Source organism: Andrographis paniculata, unplaced genomic scaffold (genome assembly GCF_009805555.1).
Source record: "Andrographis paniculata isolate CXL003 unplaced genomic scaffold, ASM980555v1 Contig21END, whole genome shotgun sequence".
Taxonomy (NCBI): Eukaryota; Viridiplantae; Streptophyta; class Magnoliopsida; order Lamiales; family Acanthaceae; genus Andrographis; species Andrographis paniculata.
This window is the reverse complement of record NW_026137502.1, coordinates 1836764-1851301: the sequence shown is the minus strand read 5'-3', so window position 1 is coordinate 1851301 and position 14538 is coordinate 1836764. Positions and strand designations below refer to the sequence as shown.

Here is a 14538-nt window from a genome sequence, read left to right as displayed (position 1 = left end):
CTTTTGATGAAATTCTTTTCGTTCTTCCTTTACCTAGCATCTCTATATTATAGTAAAAAAACATATAAAAAAAATCAACATGCTATTAAAACACATTAACCCTGAAAATCTTTTAAAAACAACAAATAAAAAGTATAAAAACTTACCAATAAATTAGATTTCAAGTGTAGAGAATACTCTATTGATAGGAGAAAAGCCACGAAGTAGTTACAGTGGAAACCTAATGCAAAAAACTACTAGAGCTTGCGACTTCTTATTAACGGAATTTTCCAACGGTGAGAAATTTTACTTTTTTAGGTTTGTTTAAATTTGTATATTGAGGACATATAAGTATTTTATTATAGTAGGGACATTTAAGTCATTTTAATAATAATAAGAGTTGAAAGAAAAAAATTATTTAGAATGGAGAGTTAATAGAAAAAAAAAAATTAACAGTAAAGAGTTATAAGGAAATTGACTTGATTAAAGCGATTTAAGTGGAAGACGTTTTTAAAATAGTATTACTTATCTCATTATTTCTTTGTAAAATACAAAGGAATGGATAAAAAATTTTATAACGGAAGCAGTACTTGTTAATGTAATATAAATAATTATTCCGTTGGTCCACTTTATATATATATATTCTTTTGCTGGTTGTACAAACAAAAATATTCATTTTTTTTTTGTAAATATGAATTCAATACATATATTTTTACATTTACACGTATTTACATTAATATATTCACAATAATTTTTTATATCATAAATGTAAAATAGTCTTTAAATATTTACAAATTTATCACGAAGTATTATTAAAATATAATATTTATTAAACTTCGTGAAAAATTAAGTATATATTTATAAAATAGACGAATAAAGTATTTAGTATGATATTCAAAATAAAAATTTAATCTTCTAGATAATATATTAAATAAATAAATGTTTAATTAATTTGATAATTTTAAGAGATAAAGAAACGAATTTTGGTATCTCCTGATGTTGATTAAATTTCAGGAACATTCTGAATTATTTTAGTCCGTTGGATTGTTTTTATTGGCAATCTAACGATTGAGTTTGATTGAGGGTATTTTGGTAATTGAAAAAATTAATTAAGATATTTAATTAAAAAAAATCAATTAGAAAAAATTATCGTAACTACCTCCGATAATTTCGGGATTAAGTTTTTTTTTAAACAAACAAAAACGTTTCCCAAGTAATTACTTTCAAAATTGTATACACTCAAGTTATAATGATGTATACATCATCCCAAAATGATGTCTCTATGATACTATTATGATAATCTACTACGAAATACCTTTCTTATATAACAAAAACGTTTCCCAAGTAATTACTTTCAAAATTGTATACACTCAAGTTATAATGATATATACATCATCCCAAAATGATGTCTCTATGATACTATATGATATTCTACCACGAAATTGCACTTCTCCTTTCTTAATTTGATTGCTTAAATCAGATGTAAGAAACCCAAGTGTTTCTTTATTTCCAGTTGCTAATCTCAACACATCATATGATGATTTTAAGGAAAGGTCTGTCTCTTTATTAATTGTAGCTACAGTCATCTGAGCGTCATCTACGGCCCTATTCGAAATAAGCATATGTGCATAGTTAGGAGGATGCAGTTCATGGTTATGCTCGTCCACATATTCGGTGACGATGTATCTCTGCATTTGTTCGTCGAATTGTAACGTCAATCTTGCTTCACACCCAGTACGCGTCTCGTACCTTTTTCTTAACATGGATGTATATGACGGAGCGCCAACACCCTCTGAAGATATTCGTTTATTATTAGGCTCTACTCTACTGCCCTTTTTGTACCCCTCTTTATTGCAACAATAATGAATGTATTGCACACGATGAGGATCAATTTTTGCTTTTTTTTGCATTTGTTTTCGCACGGAAAATCCTCGTATATGTTTGTATCTACAATATGACCCGTACGCATCGTCGGAAGTCGAAAAAGTTGCACTAGCCCAATAATCGTCACCTGGTTAATCAAATGATATTTGACGTTAAAATGTATGATGTCTCTAGTAGTTTATTATGGTTTATGAAACATTGTATTATAATGTTGCTCCAGTGCAAATATTGAGTAACTAAACCTACCTTCCTCTTTTTGTGCATTATATGACTGGGTAAATATTCTATATGTGTTTGAGGTATTAAAATAATAAAAAATAATAATGGATATGATTTAATATGGGGACTGCCCCAACTCGTCCAACTACCCATAATTTTAGGATGTTGACCTTAATTTCAAAGACAATCTAGTATAATTCAACACTTCTCAATTTTGATAAAGTGTGATTTTGTTTACCGTATTGGTTACAGATATGATTTTATATATCAATCGAATAATTTATATTAGAAAATTAACATTTTTGAATTAGCACTTACATAACTTCTATAAATTGATTCAATTAATGTTAACTGCAACTATTGTTATGGTGAATGACTAATATGATTATAATGCATATATATTTAGAATACGATGCTAATAAAGTAGGGATATGATGTAACAAAAATTCGTCAAAACGTTACTCTCGCGATCGATAAAAAATAGAAAACACTTATTGCATTCTGCAATTTTTGGAACGCTATATTCATCTGCGTCACACTGGAACTGAGTGGAATACGCATCAATTTGCTTCATCCTATTATACGCTCCCGTTTCTCCACTATTTATTTTCTTCGATGGACATCGGTGAAAAAAAATAGAGTTACTTTTTTTTTCTTTTGGATGTGAAGCGACTAAAATTATGAATACGATCTGCATTTATCTCTATTTATATTTTCTTAATTTATGTTAAAACAAAATATTGATTTATTAATTATTAAAATCAAATTACATATCTACCCCTGATTGCAATCTCAACCGTTAATTAAATTTTGACCAAACGGTTGATATTTTTTCAGGATGATCCTGAATATTGTATTCAGGGCCATACCGGGATTGTAAAGAAATAGGAACAAGATTCCAACCGAGAAGCTATGGGCTGTTTGGTTGTTATTTCATTTTAAAATTACTATTATTATGGTTTTCAATCCAAATATATTTTCTTTATTCTTGGTAAAATTATACAATGTATATATATATATATTTTTTTTTAAGTAAGTGTGGACTTTACTATTCAATATAAATACGCATACATTTTTATATATTTATCAATTATACCATTATTTTTATATTAAGAAATAAAGATAAAAATATTTTTATATTATTTTTAATTGTCAATTACAATTAAAATACTATTAATTTCATCTGTGACCTCAAGGGAAATGAGTATTATTTTCTTTACAAAATATCGTATCAAAGTTAAATTAACTCAAACGACAACCAAACAAATTGATTGTTATTGTATAAAAAGTTAATTAAAAAAAAAAAAAAAAAGATCTGGCATTTTGAAATTCCTCGGATTGTATATAATTCTTCCGTCTCAAAACTATAGTTTCAGTTGTATTCGGCACGAGATTTAAGGAATATTGATATTATATTGGTAGTGGGTAAAAAATATAGGTAAAAGAATTTTTTGCCATTGTGAGTGTATTAGTGTAAAATAATAATGAAAAAATAAAGGTAATTTTACAGTGATATGGTTATTTATCAAAATGAGACTATTGTTTTAAAACGGACAAAAATGATAAACAAGACTATTGGGACGGAGCGAGTATAATTCAATTGGTGTAATTGAATAATTGTAACAATAATGATATCGGTGATGAGTGCACTTAGCATTCTCATTCACATTCCGATTCTATATATTCATAGTGACATAGTAGAAGTCGTTGTTGGTAATAACAAAATTAAAATAATTATTGTAAGGGACAGTGATAATAAGGTAGCGCTGAGCGGTGGCCTAATTGATTCTACACTCCCAAACATCATTCCAAACATGTCGCCGTCTCCGCCGCTGCCGCCGTAGCCGTAATTGGCCCCACCACCACCGCCGCCGCCGGACCCTCCCCCATATGACATGCTTACGCTGTTGTCCCTACATCCATTACCACATTTAAATATTAATTAATAATTAAAATAAGCAAATACAGAAAGTTACTACTATTGATTGTTTGAATTTTGAGGTTGTTAACGATGTACTCCCTACATATCAGATACCATGTCCACGTTGCCATTTCTATCCGTCTCATGTACTATATCATTTTCCTTTTTTAGAAAATGATTATACACTTTAATCTTATTTTAAATTTTTTAATTTTATTTCTTTAATTTTAATTAAACTAATTAGTTATTTTAATCTTAATTTATAATTATTTATATTATAGGATAATTATTTTCACTAATATATTCTTAATTATCTACTAATTATACCCCTCCTAAAATACCGTGTCTACAGTACAGCAGACACGGTATCTGGGACGGAGGAAGTATTTATTTATTTTCCAAGTTAGGCGAGGGATATATGTAATTAGATATATACTACACCTCTGTCCCACGTAAGTATTAGTAAAAATAATTATTTTATAATAAAAATTAATAATAAATTAAAGTTAATATAACTAAATACTTTAATTAAGATTAAAAAAAATTATAAATAGTAAATTTTAAAATGTCATTAAAGTGTAATACTCCCCGCGTTTTACAAGAAGAGCATCGTTTGCTTTTTTGCACGTAGATTTTTTAATATTAGTACTCTCCCTATCCCACTAAAATGTTGTCATTCTCTATTTTTGTCCGTCCCAAAACAACATTACTATTTCATAATTTAGTAATTGTATTACTTAACTAACATAATAAATACCCTTCCAACTTACGCTATATTACACAATTGTCATTACCTTTTATATTACAAAATACTAATAAGGGTATTTTCGTCTTTTTCACTACAACTCAATATAATACTAATATTAAAAAATCTACGTGCAAAAAGTAAACGGTAACCTTGTTCTGGGACGGAGGGAGTATTATATTAGTTTGTAATAAAAAAAACGAAAATGCCTCTATTATTATGGTGTGTTCACTACAAGAAATTATCAATTTTGTAACGATATTTTTTCGTTCCTAAATTCACTTTTTCCGTTACTAATGATATTAGAGACGGAATTAGAGATGAAATTACGTTAGCTACGTGAACTTTAGGAACGGAATTCCGTTACAAATATACTATTTTTTTGTAGTGGTTATAAAAGTGATGACATTTGTGTAATATATTATAAGTTGTAAGGTTATTTATTATGTTAGGTAAGTAGTATAATTACTAAATTAGAAAATAATACTATTGTCTTTTCGACGAACAAAAATTGAAAATATTACAATTTTTATGGAACAGAAAAAGTATTATATTTTTTTTTTAAAAAAATAAATTAGGTAAGACAAATCGAAGTATATGAAAAAAGAAATATTAAAATTAAAATTGAGGATGGAATAAAGTAATCCACGTCAGCCTAGCAAGTTGGGGATAGCTGTTGATATTTCCCATCAGGACAGACAAATAAAGCTACAAAAGTCATATGTTAATGAACTACCTATTTAATTTAATTTAATTTTGCTACAAAAGTCATATGTTAATGAACTACCTATTTAATTTAATTTAATTTTGCTACAAAAGTCATATGTTAATGAACTACCTATTTAATTTAATTTAATTTTGCTACAAAAGTCATATGTTAATGAACTACCTATTTAATTTAATTTAATTTTGCTACAAAAGTCATATGTTAATGAACTACCTATTTAATTTAATTTAATTTTGCTACAAAAGTCATATGTTAATGAACTACCTATTTAATTTAATTTAATTTTGCTACAAAAGTCATATGTTAATGAACTACCTATTTAATTTAATTTAATTTTAATTAATTGTCAGTTGCCTAAATTTACGGGACTAAATTAAAGCATGTGCCATCCATCTAATTATCTAAACTTTTATGTTTCTTGTGTAATTTTTTTCAAATTTTAGTATTTGGGGCATATGTTTTCAAAAAAATATATGTATACATTTTTTACAAAATATCTAATAATATTTTAATATTATTTTAATATAAAATATAAATTAATAATAATAATAAGGTAAAATTGCTTATAACTCCCACGTAGTTTCGAAATTCAGCGTAATATTTTTCTGTACTTTAAAAATTGCATGATACCCCCTTATACTTTAAAAAATGTTGCATGAAACTCCACCACCGTGAAACTTTCCTCATGTGATAAGAAGATGATTTTATATCTAGATGTTTTGCATGATAGGGGGGTTTTATGCAATATTTTTAAAAGTATAAGTGAGCGTCATGTAATTTTTTAAAGTAAAATGGAGATTTATGCTGAGTTTTGAAACCACAAAGTAGTTTCATATAATATTTTTTAAAGTATAAGATGACGTCATACAATTTTTAAAGTAAAAAAAAATTTACGCTGAGTTTCGAAACCACAAGAAAATTATGGACAATTTTGCTTAATAATAATAATAATAGCAATAATTATTATTATTATTGCTATTATTATTATTATTATTGCCCCTCCTACTCTATGAATATGACGTGATTCAGACATTAATTAAAGAAAGGAGTAGGACCCATTGAGTAAGAAAATTTCTTCAGGTCACTCCTCACGCCCCTAATTAATTTATTTATTTATGGGACTAATTAGAAAGGCTGATGATTAATTTTCATATTCAACGTCTATATAAATATGTTAGTTGTACTACGACTAAATAAAGTATACTACTCACTATAAATATATATATATATATATATATCCCTACCCTCTTTTGGTTCCTCTCTTTCAGAGCCAAAACACAAATTAAATTAAAGGCCAAAGATCACGTAGAAATGTTAACGGGGCGGGTTCGGACGAGTTTTGTAGACCCCAATACCCGCTTTGCTAAAAAATACTATTAGGATCCAAGATCTGCCTTGCTCCGCCTCAACCTAGTCCCAGGAGACCCGCTTTGCGAAAAATACTATTAGGATCCAAGATCTGCCTTGCCCCCCCAACCTAGTCCCAGAATCCGTCCTGTCCGAACCCTCCGGGTTTGGGGCCAATTCATCAAATTTGTTTTTATTTTAAAAAGAAAAAAAATACCATATATATTTTTAAAAAAAATAATTTAATTCTAAAAAAGCATATGCGTCAAAGTACAAAAAAATATAATTCTAAAAATAAGAACAATGTTCGCATTGATGACGGTTAATAATAGTCCCCATTATAAAGACAATCTTAGAAAGAACAAATACGAAGACAAATTTGATTTAGAATTAAAATTTTATTTTATGTTTTAAATATTTTAAATAAATAAATAATTATATTATATTATATAAAAATATAAATAAATTATAATAAATATCCAAGCTCGGGTCCAGGGAGAGGCGGATTTTTAGTAAAATCCATAACTCGCTCCGAACCCGGTTGGGCTTAAAACTCAAAATTCACGACCCGCTTCAGGCCAAACTTTTTAGACCTGGACCCGCTCCATTAAAATGGGATCCGGAGCTATCCCACCCATTTCACATCACTAAACATGAGTCAGCCAAACACAGTAGTGTTACTATACATAATAATATTTTAAAAAATTAAATAAAAAAATGATTAAGTTTAGTTTAAGGGGTGGACATAATATAGACCACCCACCAAATTAATTATTTAAAACAACTAATATGTATATAGTATTATTTTATTTTATTTAAATACACGCTGTAAACCACCTAACTTAACCATTCGTACATACTTAAGCTCTGTTATATATGCATTTCTTAAAATTGTACTATTATTTAATAATAATTATTATTTTTTAAATAAATTGTTATGTCAAAACCTTAATATTTTTTTTTTCTTCAAATTAAAATTTAACTTTTTAATTTTTTTATTAATTTCAAGAAATCAATTTTATTTACTCAGCCATACTCTCACAGGGACCCACATTATCCGCAAATAAAAAAAAATAAATATAGTGTGCGAGAGAGTAAAAAAATATATTTTATATGATATTTTAAAAAAAAAAAATAAATAATATTAAATGAGTGAAATTGTACTGTATAAACAAAGTATAAAATTTTTTAAAATTAAAATAATTTTTTTATATAAAAAATAAATAATTGATTTGGATACGCGCTCACACGTAGGCTAAAGTTGATGTTTTTGGTGTGGACGAAGTTGAAAGAAAGCGACCCATAAATAAAGATTCCGATATATATATATATATATATTAAAAGACATTTACACCCCCGTACTAAAGTTATCTACTTACATATATACATACATGTGCTGTATACATGCATGTCTTGTGTGCCCTCACAAGATTCTTCTACTCAGATTTTTATTTTTATTTTTATTTTTTTGAGTTTATGCTAAAGATATGTAGGGATTATATGGAGCCATGTTGTAAAATGTGCATCTTTTTAGGGTTTGGTCTTTTTATCTTTTTCACTTTTGAACTTGAATAAATTGTTTGAATGCGACATTTTATCATAGAAATTTACAATAGTATAATATACTAAAATCAAACTAAAAAGGAAAAGGAAAAAAAAAAAAAAAAAACTCCATGTTTCTAAGATTTGATATGAGTTAAAAATAATTTTTTTTAATATAATATAAACAGATATTATCTCCGTCCGGCTCTAAGGGTCCTATTTACTTTTTACGTATTGATATTTGAATATTAATTATTATATCAAAACATAGAACAAATTAAAAAAAAATTGTAAAAATAGTGTCTTCTAATACTAATAGAAGGACATTTGTACAAAAAAAATTATACAAATATAAGAAGATTTTTAATGTTAAGTAGAATAATGCAAAAGGTAAGTGACCCTTAGAGGCGGATGGATTTGATACAATATTTTAAACTAAAAATATAGGAGTAATTTTTATACTATAATGTATTAAATAAAAATAAATATTTAATTTTAAGATTTTAAGAAAAATTCTTTCTTTTTAATGAATAATACAAAACAAAACACAAATTTTAAAGATATAGACTCTATGTGACTAAAAAATGACTTCAACATGAAGTGTGTTCGTTTTTTTTGGACAGGTGATCCCACGATGTTTTGGTTGTGTTTGAATATAGAGTTTGAATTTAAATAGTAATATTTTGCATATAAGTAAGTATCAATATGATATTTTAAATATAAAATTAATTTTAATATTATATAAAAAAATATTAAGTATTTGATTTGATATTTTTTTAATAAAAAAATTTATTAATAGTAAAAGTGCACCAAAATCTTTGAAACAACCACTGGTCGATAATTTCTTCTTTTTTTTTCCCAATACATGAAAAAGGAAATTAGCATTTGTATGGTTTTAAGTTTGGAAGTTGTGTATGAGATTTTGAATAATCAAATTGTGAATGTATATTGTTAATATAAATAAGTATTTATTTGATATTTTGATTGTAAAACTAATTTTTAGTATAATATAAAATAATATATATTTAATTTAATATGTTTTTTTAAAAATTAATAAATAGTAAATTTTAAGTTTAAAACTCACAAACAAACACAATAGAATTCGCTAAAAAACAATCCTAACAAATTCAAACTCCCTTACATAATTGTGTTAGCTTGAGCTTGAGATTAAAAACCTCGAGCCCAATTTGAAACATATATACTTGACTCGCTACACCTGTTATACTACCTTCGTCCACTATTTATTTATTTATCTTTTTATTTTGATATATCCATAATCAATCTATCAATTTCTTTTATTATACTTGTACTTTCCATTTAAATTTAAAATGGCTCGAGTTTACATAAAAATTACAAAAATGCTATATATATATATAAAAAAAAAATGGATTTAGGGGTAATTTTTTTTTTTTTTTAATCCTTCTATTATAATATTTACCTATAAAATATTTTAAAATCTACGGGTAAATAAACAGGTAGCGAATTGAAAAAATAATAACTATGCATGTATGCATGAAGTGATGCATATATTGTTTCTATGTATGTAATATTAATGTACCTTTGGCCACCAAGAACTCCAGCGTTAAGTGTGAGTTGGTCGATAAGGGCTGCCGGCCTTGCGTCAACACTTGTGGCTTTGGCGTATTGCATGCCAAGCCCCGCCCCCGACGGCACAAAGAATGCACCATTTACCATTAGGTCGCCATCCGTCCGCCAATTCCAATCCGACCACTCCCCCTCGTCGGTGTCTACGCGCTTCGTAACCTATGATGGAACCCTTAATCATATTATTAGCTCTTTATATATGAACTAATCCTATACATTACGATCTTCATTTATTAAATTTTAAGTTAATTACTCTCTCTGTCCACCTTTAAGAGTCACATTTACTTTTTGTGTCATTGTACTTAACATTAAAAATATCCTTATATTTGTATAAGTTTTTATACAAATTTTATTCTATTAGTATTATAAGATACTAAGTGAAGTATGTTTAGAATTTTTTCTTAATTTATATTACGTTTTGATATAATAATTAGTATTCAAATATCAATATGCAAAAAGTAAATGAAACCCCTTAGAGTCGTACAGAGGTAGTAAGAAATATTTGAATTTAGTATCGCACTGTTGATTATTCCTTGCAATCAAACCAGCAAATGAAAACCCTAAAATTCATATGATATGTTATACAAAAATATGTATATATATATCAAAATTTCATTCAATTAATTATATCAAATACTTATTTATATCATGTTAAATAACTTTAAAGAGATGGACAGTCTATTTTCATATGCATATTAATTAATATTGTTAGATGGTCGGAATGACCGTCTCACCTAAAACATGACCTAAGGCTATGATACCATTTAGATCATCTGAACGATTATCTCATCCAAAAGTTTAAGTTGTTAGAAATACATATTTTTAATTTATCTAAATATGGGAGTCAACCGACATGCCTCTCAGGTGCAAAGAGATATATGCGAGTCTTGCACGTGAATGTATCTTACACATGAGAGATGCATGCTAGTTGACTTCCCGTACGTAGATAAATTAATGATACGTATCCTTAACAGTTTAAACTTTTAGGTGAGACAATCTCCAATTCTCTACAAATATTAATTATTTTTCAATGTATACATACAAATTTAATATAATGAGTGGTGATAGAATATGAAAGCTATGTTTACATACCTATAAAAATTAATTTTTGATAATATTCATCTATGACATTATTTTTTAAGAATATCATATGAAATATATGTTTATCTCGCACTACATTATATACTAACTTTTTACTGTTAAAAAATTAAAACTCAAACTTTCAAAAGCCATATCTAAACAAAGTCGAAGTATTTTTCGGAATCTTGAGTACAAAGATCTTTCTTCTTTAATATTCTACTATTTATTTATTTTTCATAAAGCTACACATGCATGTTAGAGCAAAATCTAAAAACATTTATTGCATTTAGAAGAAGAGTTAAGTAAAAAACAAAAGGATATATATCAGCATCTAAAGAAATGGATCCATCGGGTCCACAATTTATACGTATACGACCATGGCTTCTATAATGTATTGCCTTGTACATACAAATATATACACATCACTCTCAACCAACAAATTAATTAATTAATTAATTAATTGACCCCTATTCCCTAGCTATTATTATTATTATTATTATTATTATTATTATTATTATTATTATTGTTGTTGTTGTTGTTGTTACAATAATGCTATATGATAATAATGTAGAGGCTACAAAAATCCATATTAATATAATACAACAAACTAGTTGCCTCTAATTTCACGTGCATTATATATGTATATATGTATATATACATATATGTATATATGTATAAAGTGCTTTCTATTCCATGACCTTCGATTTCACTTACAAAAATTTCATTAATTTATTATTATTATTATTACTTTGTCCTTCAAAACTTTTTAAATATAGAACCAAAATATAATTTATAAAAAATATATATATTATATATATAGTCACATAAAAACAAGATTAAAAATATTTTACATATAGGACCAAAATATAATTTATAAAAAATATATATTATATATATATATATAGCCACATAAAAACAAGATTAAATATACAAACTTGCATATAATATACATTAATTAGATTAATTTTGTTTTACCTCCTTAGCATTAGGATCCAGAGGAGCTATGTAGCGATTGCCCTGACTGTTAATGGTGGGGTTTGCACTTCCCCCAATTGCATACATTTCCCACTCTGTGAAATCATTGTTCACCACATGAATATATCCCCGCCGGCATCGGGGCATCCTCTGCACCAATCCCTTCCCAAAATGGTTGAATGCTATCGTCACCTATACATACACATATACATACAGATTTCATATTCATATATCTTAAATCTTCAATTTATAGATTAGATTCGATTTCTTTCATCGGACCTGCATGCCGGAGTCCGGCAAGTACTTGTCGTTGTGGCCAAGCAGCATCACCTCGTCGTGGTGGGTGAAGTAGCTGTTGGAAATGGTGATCGCCGTCGACCCCATGATGGCGTCGATCAGGCCGTCGGTGCAGTGGGAGAGGGCGCAGTGATCGATCCATATGTGGTGGGAGGAGTAGATCGATATCCCGTCGCCGTCGGACATTCCCCGCCGGCCGGCGTGGCTCGGACTCGACCGGACCATCGTGTTCCCCGACGGCAGGCAGTTGTAGATATGGACGTTGTGGATTATCACGTGACTCACGAATTGGAGCGTGATGCAGCCGTTTCCGGTGATCCGTACGTCGGCGCCGCGGCCGTCGACGGTTTTGTAGCTGTTGAATATCAGCTCGTGCTGGAGCTTGATCACCATGCTCGACTCGAATATTATCCAGAGCGGTTCGTCTTGGATCACGGCGTGCCGGAGAGTTCCCGGAACCGGGTTCGCCGCGTCCCGGTCCGACGAGTCGGTCACTACGTAGAACCGGCCGCCCTTCCCCCCGGCGGCGCCGCGGCCGAAGCCGATGGCGCAGTCGGCTAGGCGCTGGCGGCTCTCCGCCCAGTTTGGGTCGCAGCGCCAGCAGTCGTCGATGGGGTTTCCGGTCAGGCATTCAGGCTGGCCGATCACCGGCGCGGCGTAGAGGAGGTGGCGCCGCCGTGTCACTGAAGCATTGACGCTCCTGCCGTCGGAAAATTCAAAAAAAAAATTAGAAATTGGTTGCCTTAACGGGCCCAGGATGGGGAGAATTCAACGAATTAAATACAATCGACAAAAAACTCAATAGGTAGGTACAAAATAGGTCCACATTAGATATTTTTATTCAAAAAGCAAAACCGCCATGGGAGGAGCTGGAGCTGGAGCTGGAGAAGAAACCCAAATTGGAGGCAAATATATGAAATTCCGCCATTGATGAGGACCAAGGTCTGATTCCAAGCTCATTTAATTTCATTTACACACTTGACACAGTTGTCTCACCTCTGCACTTGTTGAACAACTTCTTCGGGGTAGGGGTGTTGATGCAGAAGGCTGAGATTGCCTAATAAATTGGCTGTAACAACAAAAGAAAAGATCGAGAAAAGGAAGAAGAAGAAGAAGAAGAAGGGAATGTTGGGGTAGGGAAGCATTATGGATAATGGGTGCAGGCAGAGAGACAAATAGGAAGGAATTAATTGTGTGTGGGAAGGAAGTAAAGAAGGGAAAAAGAGTATATGAAATTTTATTTTTTTAAAAATATTAAAAAAAATAAAAATTGTTTATGGTATTAATCATGTGTTTCTTGTAAGCTGGTGGTAAGCAAGGAAGCGATTTCTTCCTTGTGAGATGGAGATTAATATTGGGAACAAACAAATCACAATAAGAATATTTAGCAGCAGTAATTAAATTGTGAGGAAAGTGGGATTATTGGGAGGAGTATTGTTCTTTCTTTTCTTGGATTCAATTCAATTGACTTTCTCAGCATCAACAAGAAGAAGAAGAAGAAGATCAGGATGAAAAAGAAAGAAAGGATATGGTATATAGAGAGAGAGAGAGAAAGGAGAAAGAACAGAGAATTTTTTGCAGGGGGATCCCCTGGGGTGGGGTGGGGTGGGGTGGCTCCTCACATTCCAATCTTGCTACCTAAATATTCCATGGGGATAGGATAGCCATTTCTAGGAAGGATTAAAAATAATAATAATAATAAAGTAGGAAGTCGAAAAGGAAAAGGAAAAGGGGAAGAAGATTTGTCAAAAAGATTAAAAATAATAATAATGATTTTGTTTTTTAGTTTGGGGATAGGCTCCCTCCTTCTCTTCTCTTTCTTAATTTGTGCACAATTTCCAATAAGATTGCGCTGTGCTGCGGCGGTGGCAGCTCTGACAGTTGATTTGTACTCTTCCGTGCGGTCGAAATGGTCCATTTTATTTAGAAATACGGTATTTTATTTCAAGGTAATATAGATTAGTCGGGTAATATTCCCTCGCTCTCAAAACTATTGTCTGAATTGCGTCTGGCACGAGAGTAAAAAGTATGGATAAAAGATTTTTTTTGATTTTACGAGTGTATTAGTATAAAAAATAGTGGCAATTATATAATAATAATAAAAAAATAAGGATAATTTTATAGTGATATGATTATTTATGGAAATAAGACTATTATTTTGGAACGGATAAAATTATAAACATGACTATTGTATTAGGACGGAATGAGTAGTAGATT

General features: G+C 29.6%; 1 protein-coding gene across 1 annotated transcript; it reads right to left on the bottom strand.

Moving 5' to 3' along the window:
* Positions 1-3636: 3636 nt before the first annotated feature.
* LOC127245091 (probable pectate lyase 18) lies at positions 3637-13466 on the bottom strand. Its single transcript, XM_051265740.1, has 5 exons — positions 13318-13466; positions 12304-13021; positions 12025-12216; positions 9923-10128; positions 3637-3995 (listed from the first exon to the last, which is right to left on the bottom strand). The coding sequence occupies exons 1-5, from the start codon at positions 13464-13466 to the stop codon at positions 3767-3769; spliced, it is 1494 nt and encodes a 497-aa protein (XP_051121697.1). The 3' UTR covers positions 3637-3766.
* Between the last annotated feature and the right edge of the window lie 1072 nt (positions 13467-14538).